Source organism: Cyanistes caeruleus, chromosome 2, assembly GCF_971803275.1.
Source record: "Cyanistes caeruleus chromosome 2, bCyaCae1.hap1.1, whole genome shotgun sequence".
In the NCBI taxonomy this organism is placed as follows: Eukaryota; Metazoa; Chordata; class Aves; order Passeriformes; family Paridae; genus Cyanistes; species Cyanistes caeruleus.
In genome coordinates, this window is record NC_141702.1 from 70963393 (window position 1) to 70981516 (window position 18124).

General features: G+C 38.4%; 1 protein-coding gene across 3 annotated transcripts in view; it reads right to left on the minus strand.

The window, feature by feature from the left end:
* The window catches only part of DISC1 (DISC1 scaffold protein), a 190248-nt gene that overhangs the window by 12731 nt on the left and 159393 nt on the right, over positions 1-18124 (minus strand). For 2 of the 3 annotated variants that reach the window (XM_086877818.1, XM_086877817.1), the window contains 2 exons: positions 11390-11633; positions 6076-6120 (listed from right to left, as the gene is read on the minus strand). In XM_086877818.1, coding sequence (XP_086733944.1) covers positions 6076-6120; positions 11390-11633 — 289 coding nt within the window. Of the gene's footprint in view, positions 1-6074; positions 6121-7948; positions 8025-11389; positions 11634-18124 lie in introns of those variants that run through there. The other variant, XM_086877815.1, reaches the window with a different exon arrangement.

The following is an 18124-nucleotide window of genomic DNA, read 5'->3' on the forward strand; positions in this document are numbered from 1 at the left end:
AAATGTGGGGTACTCTTCCTGAATGATCATATTTTGGGTACACAATGCACTGCCTAAAAATATAATAAAATCCTGTTTACTTTGGAAATTAAGGTAAAGTAACAATAAATATTAGACAGATGTAACCAATTGTAACAACAATATGGGAAGGCAGGGAAATCAGAGAGTGAAAAGGTCAAATCAAACTTGTTTAGGTCTTTAAACACTTCGAAACCAATTAAATCTAAACGGCTATGGTTGCACTTCAGAATAACCAAAATAGCTCTCTAAGATTGAGGTTATATTTAATTAGTCTTTTAATCCTAATAATGCAGCTTAATTTCTCTTTATTACAGCCATGATAGTGTATGAATGAACTATTTCTGCCCCTACATAACCCAGCTGCCTTTTCAGTTGAGATGAGAAGTTCCTCCTACACCTTAGACAAGCATCAACTCCCAGGAATTTACTTGCCATGTGAAAAATGTAAGAGAACCATCATATAAACTGTAATTTCCCAGAATTTATACAAATAAATAAATATGGAAATGGAAGAAACATACAGTGCTCTCAAAAATACACAACAATAATTCTAAATATTCAACCAATTCCACAGCTTCTGCCTCTAGGCCCTCATTTAAAAAAGGTTTGATAGCCCAGAGAAGTAGATAGAAGAGATTTCTCTTAGTGCTTTTCATGCTTGGTAACATCATTGGTAGCATTTCTATTTGACATTTGTCTATGTAGACAAGAAAACCCCTGTCAGTGATACACAAACTATTCAGAACAGCTCACGGTTGGGAAGTGGCTCTTTACACTGATCAGCAATATCTCTGAGAGGAAAGTGGGCTCTGCCTCAAGCTCAACTTATTCATAAAATACAACTAATCCAGGCTTGTAGGTTATGTCAATGCTACAAGATACTGTAAGCCTGAAGACTTTGGTTATTTTTGCTCTAGCGGTATTTTTAGGAAGCTGCTGGGAGAGATTGCAGGATTCAGAAGAGAGCTGAAATGCAATATTGCTTTATGGATTTTTCTGTGAACGGGGAATGTAGCTGGCTTGGATTTTTTTCCCCTCTAAATCCTTAAGCAGGTGAAAACAGCACAAATATGGCTGTGATTTAAGCTACAATTCTTCTGGCTTCTCAACCAAAGCAGAAATTCTCATTCTTTCCCAAAGATGTGAAAGTCTGATGCAAGAAATGGTAGAAACAGACAACATTCCAGCCAATGCACTGCTGTAACATCCACATACTGCATCAAGAGTGGAGGGAATGGCTTTCACTTTCATCTTCTGCATTTTGTTTTACCCTTTTACATGTAATTATAGCCACCTATGAGCAATAGCTCCTTGACAGCATTACTTGAAGAAAATGTTTGATCAGCTTTTCCAGTGCAAACACCTCCTATGCTCTTCCATCTAGCATAGTAATTTTATATAGAAGAATTGGTATTGTGGTAGCTAGATTAATTTAATTCTACTTTGGATTAGAGTCTATATTAGAGTCTTTGGTGGTTGTGCTGAGAAGGAGAATTCCCAGATATATCCTTAAAATTCATTCTTCCTGCAGGGGAATACCCTTTGTAAAAGGGTATTGCCTTACTTCCAAGCAGCAGTATCATAATTCAAATAAAATAGAAACTTTAGAACACCTTCTGCAAAGCCAGATTTCTTTCACCTGCACTAAACAATCTCTCATAATAGTAAAAAGAACTCAAAGTAACATAAATAACAACTACAAAAACTTGTCCTTGCTGGCAGATACTTCACATTATGGCACAAGGTTTAGAACAGTGATCTACACTTGGCAGAGGTGCTGCATGTTTAGCCTCGACCCTTGCAGTAGTTAAAGGCAATTGGCACTTGAAACTCCAGAATGTTAGGCCATGACATATCTCAGACAATTACCAGAAACGAGATGCAACTGTCCATATTTGTCCTGCTTGAGCAGATGCTTCAGTCACATGCAGGCTAAGTGCACATACCCTGAGATAAATGAGCTGCATGGCCGTGAGGTGACCACAGAGCAGGGAAGGAAGAAACAGAAGAATTTGTTCCTGCTCTGCATCCCCGATGTCCTGCCCCATGTGCATTGTCCTGGGCATTGTCCTGTTGTAGATGAGGAAGGCCACTGAGGACAATGCATGTTACTCATGACCAACACCACCATGGCAAGGCTGCCCAGGAAGCATCCAGGGGCCACCAGAGCCTGCTCTGTGATTTGCAGTGTGACCAATCTGTGACTGTCCTCGTGGCTCTTAGCAGCTGACATGGGATCTGGTGGTTCTGACTGCAGGGTACAGACAGCTCCAGGGCTAAAGGACCCTTGCAGTGAGCAGGTTTTCTTCTGGCTACAAACCAAGATGGTTACATTCTGTTTTACCCTTACGTGCCACATAACAATAACTAATAGTTCTCCTATATATCACTATGTTTTATGTGGTTGAAGACTTTGACTTTCAACCAGACTAGGATCTTGAAACCTTTTATTTCCATTCCTTTCCTTCTTTGCTTCATCATGTTCCTGTCTTCTATAGAGGGAGGTGTCCAGACTAGAGCCACAGTCCTCTGGAGGCTTTGGCATTCTCAGCTAAGCACCATAATTATTTCTGTCCTACAACTGACATTCCCAGTAATGAGGCTGCAAATGACATTTGCCCTTTCTCCCAATACAATGAAGGTAATGAGTCCCACTATATTTGTAGCCCACTAGAAACCTAGATTCTTCTTCTGCAGTATTGTCAACTTAGCTGCTATTTATCATCTGCATACATAAATCCTACCCTCCCTCAAATGTAATTTGCACCTGTCTCTCAACATAGCCCTTCTTATTGATTTCTGACTATTCTTTCAATCTATCAAGACCATTTGGAACTCTAATCCTAATTGAAATTCTGTTAACTGGCACATAAACTCCTGGCCTACCTCCTTTTTAAAGGCAAACACAAAGTCTGCCTTTACTGATTGCTGGGACTTCAAGCTTCCGCTAGGAGTTTTCAAAGGAGCTTGTAAATGGTTTGGAGATTGTTTTTCTTGGCTCCAATGTGCTCAGGATAAATTACATCAGTCTAGCCTGACTTGAGCACATCTCATTTGCCTTTGGGTCTTTTACTGCATTTGCCTCTTGCTACCTTGTAGTGAATCCTAGGAGCACTACATAAGTGGACACAGTTTATAATCTTTAAAAAGACCAAAAGCGGAGAGAAAAAGGAAGGAAAAAAATTCTGATCTCATTTGTTTTCTCATTCACTTTTCTTGTAAGATGACACACGTTTTCTTTTACCTTTCCCTTGCATCCAACTTATCCCTGAACTCTCTTGCCATTTCACATCTTCTGTTTCATGTAGCTTAGTGTGCTCAGGAGTCTTGCTGCTTCACACTTAGACAGTGCAGTACCCTTCTAGGCTCATTCTTACTAACACTTTTTTCCTTTCTTTGTCAAAACTTTTGACCCACTAGGAAACTGCTGACACAGACATGTAGTCTGTGATTGTGTTTGCACTTTTCTGCACCAAAAGAAGATGCAGCTGTACTATAAACCTGATGTCTTCTGGACACTACCAAAGAATATTTGCCGATTCCTTCTCCTACAGTTTGTCCCACAGAAAATGCCCTGTTGCTTCCCTGATTTTGTTTAGCTGAGCCTTTCTTTCATGGAGGTAGCTATCTAACTTTTCTCAGAAGAGGGATCAAAGTTGTTTCCCAATTGCTTTTGCTCTTATCACCTTCCACTTACAGACTCTTTGCTCGTTCCATCAGCGTGGTTATATATATTTAGGAGACTCCAGCACTACGACACACTCCCCACTTTCTCATATGCAACAATTTAGGCATAAAGCCTTCCAGCCAGCTGTGACCAATCTCTTTCCCACCATCACACACTTTTCCCACACTCCCTTTGTTTGCACTGACCCCCCTCCCTTCTCCACATGGGAGTGTTAAATGACTCATCAGAATTACAGTCTGACGTTGGCAAGTCCTCCCTTTGTGTATCTTCCATTACAGCTACAGAAGAGTGTCCCTGGAAAAGCATCTCTGCAGGAACAGAGTTTTTCACTGCCTTCCAGCACCCTGCTGTGGCCTGACAGCAGTCTTCCTATTCTCATCGCTAGTAGACTGAAGATCTTCCCTAATTGCAGACCTTCTAAAATGAGAGTACACTACTGCACTGGCTCATTTAATTACACTGGGACAATTCCAGCTCCTGCTGCGGGAGGATGAGGCTATTTACTGACTAACCAATAAAAATTCACAGTGGGTCAGGACTTGGAAAAAGAAACAAAGTACCAAACTGTTTTCCTGTGTCCACACCCTGCTGTGCAGGGAGTCAGTATAGCAGGGTTTCATTTATAGGTGGTTCCTAAGATTGTTCATTCCCATCTCTGCTCCCAAGTCAGTAAGATGCAACAATCAGGAATGACTTAACTGGGTGCTCTCCTGCAGGCAGTGGGGGAGACTGACCAGTGCAAATTACGGGACCAGAGCACCAAAGATACATTTAGGCAAAACCTTGACATGGTACAGGCTGCTGACACTTTCACAGAGCTTTATGGACTTCACAAATCTTCATCAGTCCAGCTGGGGCAGTGTGGTAGAGCCTGGCTTTCTAGCATGCTTCCTTTCTTTTTATTTCTATCATTGCTTTATATTCTCTTTACACACTTTTGTCCCTCTCCATCAAAACTTCAAAAGTCTCTCCACTTCTGAGGACTCTAAGATATTAAGTTCTTGGTGTACTCTTCTATAGTGGCAGCCCTGTTATCCTATGAGCTCTGGTACCCTCAGTATTTTGCCCTGATGGCAGTAGGGCTTTCTGCTGTCTTTATCCCATGGGTTTTCCTGTCCCTATTTCATGTCATGTATGGACACAAGCAGCCACACAGTTTATCTATAACTTATGGCAAAGTTCACTGATCAGAAAGGCCATTTGCATTTTCTGCACAGTTCACCTTCACTCTCAAGGCTTCCTGTTTTTATTTATGCTGAACTCACACACAGCCAAACAGTCAATCCTAGGTGTGCCCTCATGTCCCAGACTCCTTGAACACAAAGTCAACAATCTGAGCTTGGTGCTGCAATTAGATTATCTTTCTTGGATCATTCCAGCTGCTCCAGAGTCTTTAGATTCACTGGTGGGAATCTAAAGAAATGTCTCATGAGAATAGTTACCCTAAATTTTAATATTATTTATTGAATATTTGCCTGGTTTGGAGCACTTGTCAGTTGTACTTGACAGGAAGCAGGTATGTTGTTATGGAAGGGGAACTGGGGGTTACTTGTCCATGCAATTTATTTGCTGTCTGGACACAATGCTTGGATACTAAATTTCCTTACAATGTAAGCTGCAACCCAAGGCATACTGATACAAAAATGGACCAGACTGAAACAGCACAACTCTTAGAACCAGGGCAGCTCTCCTTACACCTATATTAGCTAAACTTTTAGCTTGTAGGTAGACAGACTTTTGTATATAAGCAGGTTTTTCTCATAGGCCATATATCTCATGTTACTCAATCATCCCAGCTTTCTTGAATATATAGACTAGGTTCTGTGATCTTTTTTTAATGAAAATGGTGTAAAATTACAAACATCCAATGATTTAATTTAGATGAAATTCCTGTTACCATGTATTCTGCTGCAGTATGCTTGTATGCTTTTACACTTCAAAAATAAATTCAAAGCTATTTTTAGTGGAACACAAGAAAATGGGCTAAGCATCACAATTTTCCTCCATTCCTAAGCATCATGACAGTGCTACAGTGGGGCTGGCTAATTATTACTGGTTCTTCTTTTCCCCAGTGTGTTCATCCTGTTGTTGGCATGTGTCAAAAAATACTAGCACAAGTTTTAACTATAAACTCCCTGAAATACTCAGCAATTACACCATTATCTTCAATGGAAAAAAACAAACAAACAAAAAAAACTGAATGGGCCTACTCTAGTTGTGACTGTGTTGCTTTTCCAAGTGCTCACACACTGTCTAGCAATTTTTAAGCAAAGGTAGCACTATAAAAACTAGTGTCATTTGTTCTAATTGAGACAAAGAAAAGTCTGTACAATATCACCACTTTATAATGCCTAGGAAACACTTACCTCAGATAAATGTCCCTCTGTTCCAAATGAAATATCTTCCATAACCTGTTAGAGATAAATTATTAAGTATATAGTAGATACATGCTATATAAACAGTATGATTTTAATGGAACTTATAAAAACCATATAGCACAATAAAAAGTTATGTAAGCTGAACAACTGCATCAATTTTCTTCACATGCATGAAAGACTTCAATTGAATTTGAAATGGGGCAGTGGCAGCCTCCCAGTGCTTAAAACTATATCTGAATATATTTTATTAAAGCCTGCCTTGGCTTCTCACTTAAAACCCACAAGGAATACTGCCTTTAAAACTGAAGGACTAACTATAGATTGAAACAAACTTTTCTATCAAGCTCTTGCAGACCTGTATGCCATTCGAGAGTCTACACACTTTTTTCTTTTTTTTTTTGTAAGAACCCTGCAAATGATTTTGGGCAGGGGAAATGAGAGACCCAATCAATGCTCCTATTGCTAACAAATGCTGACTATAGTCAATTCTTCCTTCAAAATTTCCTTCATCTATGAAGTTATATGAAATTAGCCAAAGTTTCATTGACTGGCAGAGGAGCAAAGAAATTTGATGTTAGCATCATTGGGAAATCATTAATAGTGGTCATGCCTAACAGTGTTATTGATAATAAGCTGAGATAGGGACACTGCTTTGGTATGCACAGACACACACACACATATATATACAGAAACCCATCTTTAATTCTTCAGAGGCTTAGAAGAAAATCAAACCCAAATAGTCACAAAAAGTCAAACTACAACTGAAATGATGGGACACCCTAATTTCATCAACACAGCTATCAGCTGGAAAATACACACTTATATGAGAATTCATATATAGATACACATAATAAATGTGCAAAATCATTAATCTGTCATACAATCACAATTGCTACTGGATACTATTTTCAGCAATCTGAAAAAAAGTTTAAATTTCTCTTGCCTGCTATATTAATTTTCTGATGGTATTTTTACTGCCAAATTACATGTAAACATTAAGCTTACTGAGGTGCTACAATCCCTACCTAAGGAGCTAGGATTTTTACCAGCAGAACTCCACCCCACCTCAGATGCAGCTGAGGGCCACTGTGCTGCACAGCTCCACGTGTGGCTGTTCAGTCAGAGGATCTGACCATTGTGTACAAGCCAGCTGCCTCTTGCCACTGACATCCTTTTTTTAGCTTGGATCAATACAAGGAACACACAAACGCTGTGTGTTCATTTGTAAATGTGTAACATTTCACCAATGCTTAATGCTGACATTTAAAACTAAGATTAAATTCAAAATTTCCAGATTATTTTCTAAGCTCCACAAATACAGTGTTTAATTAAAGCTCAAATGAATGCACAGTTTGTTTGGCTTTCAAAAGGCTTTGTCCTTCACATATTACACGTTTGCCTCCTGGACCACAGGCTATCCCAGTGCACAGTAATCAGTTACAGTCTGCTCACAAAGGCTTTCTTGGTGCTTGCTATCACTAAATTCTGAAATATGTTGCATCTTGTTCTGCAATAACTTCTTCTTAATGGCAGACACCACATTAAATATTATTTTTGTGATGGTCCATTTGGTATCATTTAGACCTCAGTAACTTCTAACAATTTAATCACATGAATGCTTTACAATTATAGAACATTTTCCAAACACCAGAGTGATCTTCAACCAACCCCAGAACATCATCCCAGCTGGCCAAATTGAAATATGTAAAGAAGAGGAAAAGACAGCAGGCCTTATCTTTATCCCTGTTCTCTACTTGTTTTGTGATGAAAAAGTGAGAATTTAACCACAAACAATTCTGATGGGACAACTACCAAAAATGCTGACTAACAGAAGTTAAAACTACTGAATTTTGGATTTTACCTTGTAACTTTAATCACCTCAATTTTCTTGAAATCTAGTAGGTGTTTCTTTCCTTCATAGTGATTAAGAGGGAGCACTGCACAGCAAGCCAGAGAGCAGCAGAAGAAAAAAGGATAGGTCAGGAACTCAAGCCTGCAGGGGCACACATACCCATGTTCATCAGGTTACTTGCTGTTAGGGAGGTCCCAGCACACACAAATCTCCCAGTTTAGTTATTTATTTAGTTATTTAACTAAATTAATAACTTTATTAGTTATCACTGGTGGTTCTGCTGTTTTTAAAAGCTTTTATAAAAGCGTTTGCTTACACATACATTATCGAGAAGCAATAAAATAAAGCAAGATATTATAAGGAGTGGAAGAAGCAGGCATTAATGTCTAAAGAGAAATGAAATGGTACTGTATATTTTAGAAATCACCCAGATATGCATATATGCAACCATGTAGTAATGATCATTGCAATTTCCACCTCACTCAGTTTAAAAGCATGGAACGTTTGTGGGATGAAAGCTAAAACCCGTCTTTAATTTTTCGGAGACTTAGAAGAAAATCAAGCCCAAATTGTCACAAAAAGTCAAACTACAACTGAAATGATGAGACACCCTGATTTCATCAACACAGCTACCAGCTGGAAAATACACACTTATATGAGAATTCAAGAATCTCTATCAAATACATTAGGGAAGCTGACTTCCACATGACTGAGGGTAGCAATATTGTCTGCAACTTTGCTCCCGTGTGTTTTTAATGCTATAGCCTAATGAGCTATTTCAATTGAGAGAAGCACATCTTATTTAAGTAACTCAGAGTAATTCACAGGATGATTTTTGCTAGCCCCACTTTATTTAGTTTTCACCAAAACATCATTAATGATGTTTCAACAAGTTGAGCTTCCAATGCATCTGATTTTCATCCCTAGTTAAAAGTCAGTTTTATAGAGGAAGCCTGATTTACTGAATTATTTTGGGATGCCAAATAAAAACTGGGGGGAAAAAATCAGTAGCATCTTAGAAAACACAGTTATGAAAACTATAAAATAACTGTTGACAGTTAATAAACCTGTGCGCGCATGAGAGTAAAATAACAAACTTTCAAAGAATTTATACCTTACATATTTTTGTACCAGAACATATCATATTTTATGATTTAGTGAGGATATTTAATTAAAAATGATAAATGGCCCCTCTGCAAAGGAGTATCTGAGGATCTATGAGAAGGGCTCTTTCATCTATTTTGCTTTTCTTATTATTGCTATGTTTCTTACTTATTTTTGTTTGGTTTTTTTTTTTTGCTTTCTAAGGAAACCTATAGAGTAAGATACAGTTATATGCAAGAAAACTATTCATAGTACACATCAAGAAAACCAATATTCACCTGGCACTAGTGCTTAGCTCTATATGACACAATAAATAACTGGAGAGCTTCATTTTTAGAATTCCACTGTAAAATAAATCAATCACCTGGGGATGAAATATTCCCAAGGCATATATGCACATATGCTATTATCAGCCTTTCATATATTGTCTTGAAGTAATTAATTCAGTAATCTCTAAGTACAAAGAACATGACTCTCTCCTTCTGCTTCAGTGGCCAGTGGTGCTCTCTAGAAATTCCCTGATGGTGAAGAGAGGTTGTGACACAGTTGAACAGAAAAGTCATTCCAGAAACATGGCAACCACAGCAAGCTACCCCTCTCACAGGGGCACCACAGCCCTGTTAAATGAAATTTATCACTTGCTGATAAATGGCTATGGAAAGGTTCCCTGCTAATGGCAAAGGGTAAGATTTTCCATGGAAGTCTTATAAATGGCTAAATTGAGAGACTAAGCATCACATCACTATTTTTCTATATTGAATTATTTTCAAATAAAAAATACGCTACCATATAACAGGGCATTTAAATGCTTCAGAAGTGGTTTGTTTTTCAAGTCCATGCACAAATCAAGATGGATCTTTGCTTGCACTTCAACATGTTCAAAACCAGAAGTTAGCAAGATTTGTGTCAGGTTTTTTCGTTTGTGTCAGGTTTTTTAGTTTGCTTTTATATTCTGCCTTGTGATGAACTAGAAAGAGATGTTAGGGAATAATCTGTTATGGCTCTTCTCTAAAAGATTAGATACTGCCTGTCACTGCAAATACAGTTTCCTCTTCCATTCAAGATGTGGAGAACCATCCCTCAAGTCCCACATATCTCTCCACAGCCAGAAGTCACCTCACTTCAGCTGCCCATCTGTCACTCTTGGATAGTGAGGTTGATTTCCAGTGAAACAATCTGGGCTTGCAGGGGTGAAACAGGTGGTAATCTATAGCACAAATATCAGGAGTGCTACAGAAACAGTAGCAAAACAAAATCCCAAACACTCCAGAGCCTCTAAGCACTTTTGACACTGGAGCACAGCTTTCTATAACCAACATATTATGTTATTTCATAACCAACCAATATTATTTCAACAGACTCATAAAAAAATACGGTAAGGCAGTGATGGGGTGGAATCAAAGCCAAGCTGACCATTTCTAATAAAAATGTTCTCTATGTGAAGCCAGTATTTTACCCTGGGAAAAGACTGCAAGGACTACTGAAGCCCGACATAAAACCAGAATTTTACTAACAAGAGATTTTACAGTCAGGTCTGATTTCCACTAAGACTCAGCCAGTATAAATGCAAAATTAGGCATCAGATTTCAGAGCAATGCACAGTTCAATGGCTCTTAACATCAAATGCAATTAAGCATAATTTAAATTTTTCTCAACTTGATTCTATGGTAATAAAGCTAACAACTGCTGTTGGAGGGTCTTTTTGTCACAGTGGTGCTGTTGGGTGATGAAGCTTTTTTAACAGCTTGTTTACCTAGACAGTACAGTTAAAAGACTATCAGATACTGCTTAATTTTTCAAGCAGAGATAACATTCCAGATCAAAACATGAAAACTTGAAATAAATTTGCCAAGCTTTCTAAGCTACATGATTTTTTCCTCCTTTCAATAATTGTTGGATGCTGTAAGCCTATTAGCATCTTTTAGCTCAGAAGCCTTTGACCATTGCACTAAGGGAGGAAAACGAACTCACTCTTCATGTCAGCTAAGAATGGTCCAGGCTACCAAGTCAGCAGAACCAACTCAGAATGAAACTTGTCAGTGAGATGAGGAACAACTGATAATTTTGGTTAAATACTTAATAGTTTTTCCTTTAAATCCTGATGTATACTCTGCATTTATTGCCTGAATAATTTCTGTATTATAAAAACACTGATGGTAAAAGGAAAAAGGGTTGAGGGACTTCTGAGAAGCTAATAAGCTATTTTACTCATGTCCCAGATTAGAAGCTAGATGTTAAGTTCATACTTAACCTGCCCTGCTGACCCATGATAAAGATTCAACTCCTCCTCTCAAAAGGAAAACCAGCAATATTACTTGAAATGCAGCTTCAGACTATTTCAGATACCTCTTTCAGCTCCCTGTGTTTGGGGCAGGAAACAGCACCCCACTCTGTGCCCTTCAGAAAGTGACCTTCTTTTCTTTTTTCAGAATCAGGTGGGGCATCAGCAGTCATCTCCATCTCATCCATTTGGTTCTCTTCTTCCTCAAAAACACAGCAACTGGCTTCTTTCAGCTGAAACCCTCGGATCAACAGCTGACAGGCCTCCAAGTCAGCTTCCCACACTCTTTGGAGCAGCTGGCTCCCGCAGCTGAAATAAAAGCCAAAAGAAAATAAAACTGCAGTTCAGGGAGAATAGTTGCTATTTCAAGAAACACTTGGAGTAACTGCTTATTATAGACAGAAAAATAAAAACAACCAAAAAACCCACCAGTACCTCAAATACTCCCACAGAGATAACACTGCTATATCAAACTGAAAAGCAGTAAAATTATTGCCCTATTACAAAGTGGATGATAGAAAAACCTCCTTGGGTTAAGATGTTGCTTCCAACTGTACAGCAAACACTGGCTACAGGAGACTTCCCTCTGTTTAGACACAGATTCAGGGGTCTTGCCATCATAACCAGAGATTCCTTCACAATAGCAGATACACAGGCCTGGCATCCTGCAGCCGTGTGGCTTTCCTGAATTTTACATAGAAGTTCATGTGCGAACAATCACACTACTTACTGCATTAAATCACGTCTAGTTTTTGAAAAACAGGTACACTAAATTTCTTACTAGACTAAAATGTGCTTACTTCAGCACTGCTGAATCAGATTAGACTAAACCACAATAGTCTTCCTCTTTTCAGTCTTATATTTTGAGTGTTGTCATTATCTCTTACTAATGTGCTTTGATTTACTAATCATCTCTCAAACATGTACATTAAAAATAGTGCTCCTGAGATCATCCAAAAGTTATTCCACCTGAAATAAATGGGAATTCTAAGTGTAGATAGATTTTGAGAACTGAATGCTAACATCACACTGTTTGTAAGTGATGTGGTCACATCTCCATTTAATATGTGTTGTCTCTAAGGAACCAAATGAGCAGACTGCTTGCTAAAATATAGTAGATCAGTGGCAGAGCCTGGGATTGGACTGAGAAGCAATTATTTCCCATGGCAATACACACTTCCAGACAGATTTCAATGCTAATAACCACAGTATTTTTTTCACTGTTCTTTTTCAAATTATATCATTTACTATATAATTGTGGGAAATTATAAGTGACTTAAAAGAAGAAAAATAACCATTTGAATTTAACTTTTCTGACAAAATTAAATACCAGCTTATCTTTTATTCCAAATTAAGGAATAAGGAACTGCACTTCTCACAATGAGTTCATTAATCTAACACAAGTATGTTTTTAACTCCACAAGATGCCAAGCTGTAAAAATCACACAGCAATATACTGAGACTGAGAGCAAAATCAGGCTTCAGAAGCTGAGCTGTTTGATCTGTGCTTAAGAGTCAGTATATATGTTTATTAAAGGCATAATGCAGCATGGGGTCCACAAATTGGTCTCCCCCAAGGAGTTCAAAGTATCACTAATTAGAAAGGGAAAAATGCTTCACTGGATTACATGTCTGTGTTCCATCCAGGTAGCATTTCACTTACCAAGCCAGAAAAATAAAATAACCCCCACTGTTTCTCTACTTGTCAATCACATTATCATAGTTACACAGTCAAAACATTTTCCTGCAGACATACATAAGCCCATTTATTTGCTTTTTGAAAATGTTTGTTTGCATCTATATATGGCTTATTATTAAAAGCTAAAAAAAAAATCACTCTAGAGAGCTAATCAGAATTTCCAAAGGATAACTTGTTTTGGCTATTTAATTTAATGAAGAGCTTTATTGACAAAATTAGGGCAGAGATGGTGATCTATGCAGCATTTCTCAGTGGGGAAGATGAACAGCATGTATAACAGTACAGCTTAATGGTGCCTGGGCTGCTGTTATATGGCCATGACTCAGTGCATTGGTCAATGTGGTTTTGTCTGTGTCTAGGTTTTAAACGCATTTTAGTAATAGCATTTACTGAATCTACTGCTAACAGACAGCTTTTATTTGAAGGCCAGCATTGTTTTATCATGGTATCTGTAAAACTCTGATACATCTTGAACTAAGATGCTATGATGTTATGCTGAACTTTTCAACCAAAATCAGTGAATGCACATACACTGGGATACTCTGAACAGATTTAAGTCCAACATATCAACCTTGTAGTCTGTATTTTGGAATTCAGTGTGTTGAAGCATTTTTCAAACATGCTTATGGAATGAAAATTACTTTGAAGCTGCAAGTAGCTAACAGAGACACATTCAAAATGATTATTAAAAATTATGTTGTCCCCAGCATGCAAAAAACTTTAGCTTTTATGTCTTTTGCTAAAATTAAATAGAATTTCAGTGTTTGGTTTATTCACGTTCAATTAAAAGTTCATTGCAGTCTCCATGAAGCCTCCATAGATGGCTGTATAGAACACAGTGAGATTTTTCAGGTATGAAATGTTTCAAAATGATGGATCGAGTCTGGATGAGGTTTTACATTATTCCCATACTTATAAATATTTCATGATGTATCAACACCTCTAGGTGCTATATGCCTGCCTGTATATTACTATCGAAGTGGCATATGTGGCAAGTTCAATGAAGGTGTCTGGAACAATCTGCTGGAATCCACAACAAATCACAATCCATCAGCCATTTACATAGACCCAGTGACACAAAACATACCTTAATCACCTACTGATTCTGAACTGCCAAGAGTCAGTGCCAGGCTTTGTACAAACACCAAACACATTACAGTGATGGCCTTTTCTCAAAGCAACTTTTATCTTTCAAACAATCAGCAAGAGCTAGGATGCAGATGGGGATGTTCAAAGAAACACAGTGGACTGGACATGGCATGTTAGTTACAGTACAACAGTTTAATTAGTTACACGAGTGATTAATCGAAGTGGTGCCAAGAACACTGAGGCATCACAGTGAATGAGCATTTTAAGGATTTGTGGGAGGACAATGAAACACGTCCTTAGATATCCAGGACCTCCATCCCTTCCCAAAGGAATCATGTAAGAAAGGTAAGAGATGCTAATATAACAATACAGTGGGCAAGTGATTGATACCAATGTGGCTTAACATCTACAGAGGAGAGTCAGTCTTTTCTTATTTAAAAAAAAAAAGTACTGAGTAGGGAGTTAAAGACTGTGAGCAGCCCTGGCACTGGAAGATAGTAGTTAGTTTTGATTAGACAGAACAGAAGGAGCCAATGGAGAAAAACAATGTGAAATAGAAAAAAAGACAGAAGTGCTCATTTTGAATGAATGAGAGTAGTGAAAGGCTACTTTTGTCAAGTAAGGGCCAGGGAAATTGATGGGGAAGTGAGATGCAAGACTCTACATGAGTCATTTTTCAGCTGCATGGATAGCTGGGACAGGTTTTACCTCAAGGATACTGTGCAGAAAGAATCTACAAGAGCCGGCCTAAGCTGACTTGAAGAATGGCTGAGACTTCCACAGCAACACGAAAGGACGCAGCAGACAGAATCCTGCATTAGGTCAAGTTGATGATGATGAAAGGGCTGTCAGAGAAACAGGGCTGTTTATGGACAGGAGGAAATGGATGTGGAACAGAGAGGCTTATCCTTGAGTTCTCATGATAAAGTGGCAATTGACACTGTAATTGCAGTTGCCTTTACTGAGGTTCAAGCAGTTGTATGGGAAACATGACCAGGGTAAAAGGAAACTAGAGGATATTTCCCCTCTACTTGTGATGCTGGGTGAAATTCATGTCAAGAGACATAACCAGCAAGGATTCTCTCTCTTTTGAGCTCCAAAAAACATTGCTCCTCTGCCTTTTGGCGAGATTCTGGGAGGTATCTATGGGGGCTCTCTGTGGCTTTCAGCACTACATTATTCTAAGGCTATTTATAGTGCTAACTGGAACTACGAGAACATGACTTTTCTTTATTGAGGGCTCTGCATACATACAAAAGGCACATTCAGTTCCTGAACATTGTAGTCTAAATGAAAACATGCCTGTGTAAAAATAGTCAAAAGATTTAATATTAAACTCTATATAAAAAAAACAAAAAACCCAAAACAAACAGAAAAACCACAAACAAACAAACAAAAAAACCCAACGAAAAGACAAACAAAAAAAAAGCCAAACCCACATCACCAAAACCAAACCAAACCAAAGTTCTGCAAAATCTCCTCAAAAGCATAGTGGAATCAAGACAGGAAGATGCCACTGCTTCTAAATCTCATAATTTATAGTTTTCAGGAATGCCCCTCAGTGAGTGAGTTGTTACAAGTGGTTTATAACACACTGAGATCAATACTATGTGTTGATGAGATGCTGTTACTTATTTCAAGGGAAATCCTGTAAGAACCCTCACACTGAAAGCCAAGAGAATGAGACTGAAGCTAAAACTATTCAGAAATGGCATAATCAAAAGGTAACTTAGTAGGGGAGATCAACCATCACTAAGAAGAGATATTCTAGATTACTTCCTTTTAATAGGTGAGCCACATTAAGGTACAGATTCAGGAAACCATGTACTTATCTTCTCCCAGTACTGGAACATATTTTAACTCTGCATTCACTGACCCTAAAAGTAGTTTTCTTTGATAAAAAGAAAAAAAAAGCAAACAAAATGCAACAAAAGTAGTCTGGCAGAAACAACAGGGATTTTCATTATGACAATTAAAATGATTGGAAACTTTTGAGGCTTGCATAAAATGGCAATGTGAATCAAAAGACTTTGTTCAATATCCCCATTCTTTATTGAACTATTGTACAAACTAGGGAAAGTTTTTCTATATTTTGGTCACTTGCTTCTATTTATATTTTGCACCACAGGAGGAATGAGCTCTTCTTACTCAACATTTAACTATGACTTTGTTTCTTTTTCTGAAGGCAATAGCTGTGCAGTGAACAAAGAAGGCAAGCAAAAGAAAGTATCTTCTAATGATACTTAGAGGATAAAAGGCAATGATTGCTTCACTCTTAGCAGAGCCTCATCTTTTTATTTGATTCATCATATTAATTTACAGTCATGCATTAATAACTCTCCTTATATTTAACAAGTATTTGCTACTTTAGAAATATGCTTTACTTCTCTTTTTCATTAGAAAAAAAAAAAAAAAGAAAGAAAGAAGTTTCCAGCCTGATCAGTTCTTGTTCTTTACCCTTATATTTTAAGATGCTGAAAGCCAACCTGTGGAACAAACCAAGAACTACAATGTGCCAATCAGTGACTCACATGAGGCTCCAGGGGGAAGGAGGCACATAATCCGGTTTTCCCCACCTGACTGGTATGCAACAGCAGGCTGATAAGGGAGAAAGTACAAAGAACATGTGGAGTCTGCCCAAATAGCAAAACTTTTGTTTCCCTTTGGCCTGCACACTAGAAAGTCACCTTCCTTAAATATCTGGAGCTAAAATCAAAACACTTTTTTCTCCCCCACCACTTCTTGCAAGTCTCCCTAATCCTATAAATGCCTTCAATATAACCTCAATTTCACAATTCAATTCCTTGCATTGTGTCTCTCTTCTCCATTCTCCACAGGAGCCAAAAATCTTATTAATTGACTTCATATGGTTCCAATCGTGTGGTGTCTCCTAGTGTGGGAGACATCCTTTCTACTCCCTTATTTTAAAGCTCACTGATAATACTTGTTTGCTACTCAGCACTATTGTCACATTTCTCCATGTGAAAACAAGAGTCACTCCCAGAAGGAGACTTCACATATTCCCTTGTCAGATAACAACCTTCTCTACCTTGGACACCAGCTAAAACTCCCAGGCAAAGTCTGAAGCTAGTAGTACTTTTCCCTGGCACAAGCAACAGCAACTTGTTCCTCCAACCTTGCCCTCTCCTTTATAAAAAATACAGTAATATCTACAAAACAGCAATTAGCTCTCCCTCTTTAAATATGATGTTTCACCCCTTGAAAATATTCTGGACTAGAACCACAGAAGCCAAGAAAGCAATCCTCACAATCCCCATCTAACTTTTAGACTTTTACATATTCAACACCTGAAAAATTTGCTCTGAGCTGACTATTCTAGTATCTACACTTTGTAGCCACAGCCCAGTTCTCTGCACATCAGTCCTATTCAAAAGACATCCAGTGCAGCCAGACAGGATGTGACAGTGCAGCACAGAGGTGTGGACATCACTTACATGCAGCTGGAAGAATGGGTGTTGGCAGTGGCTCTGCTTTCTACTGCATCCCAGGAGCCAGGCAAGTATGCAGGAAGGGGCAGATTTGAGGAAAAAGGTGAGCAGAGCCTCCAAAGCAGTCCTTAATGTGGTGGCTATGGCACCCACATCTCTTCAGGACAGAGTAAATCTGGAAGTGCAGTAGACAGAGTACCTGGAGCCAGATAGCCTGTGTCCTTGTTGGGTGATCTATCCTCTACTGTTATGGAACACCCACCACAATCTCAAATTGTGAGTTGGCATTAGGAGCTCTCACTTCTTGGCTTGGTGAGCAAAAAGAAGAGCAACAGCTCAATTCCCTCCTTGTTCACAAATTTCAGATGAGTCCTAGTGGAGAACCCGAAATACATTCAGACACCTTCTCATCTGAGATATTTAACACTGTAGAAGCCCCATGCTGAGTATAAAAAACAGGGAGTAGAGAGTAGACCTGAAATGTAACACTATGTTGGAAGGAAAAATGCCACACTGGAAGGCAACCACTCAAACACTGCACAGTCTTCTTCAGACAGCTGCTA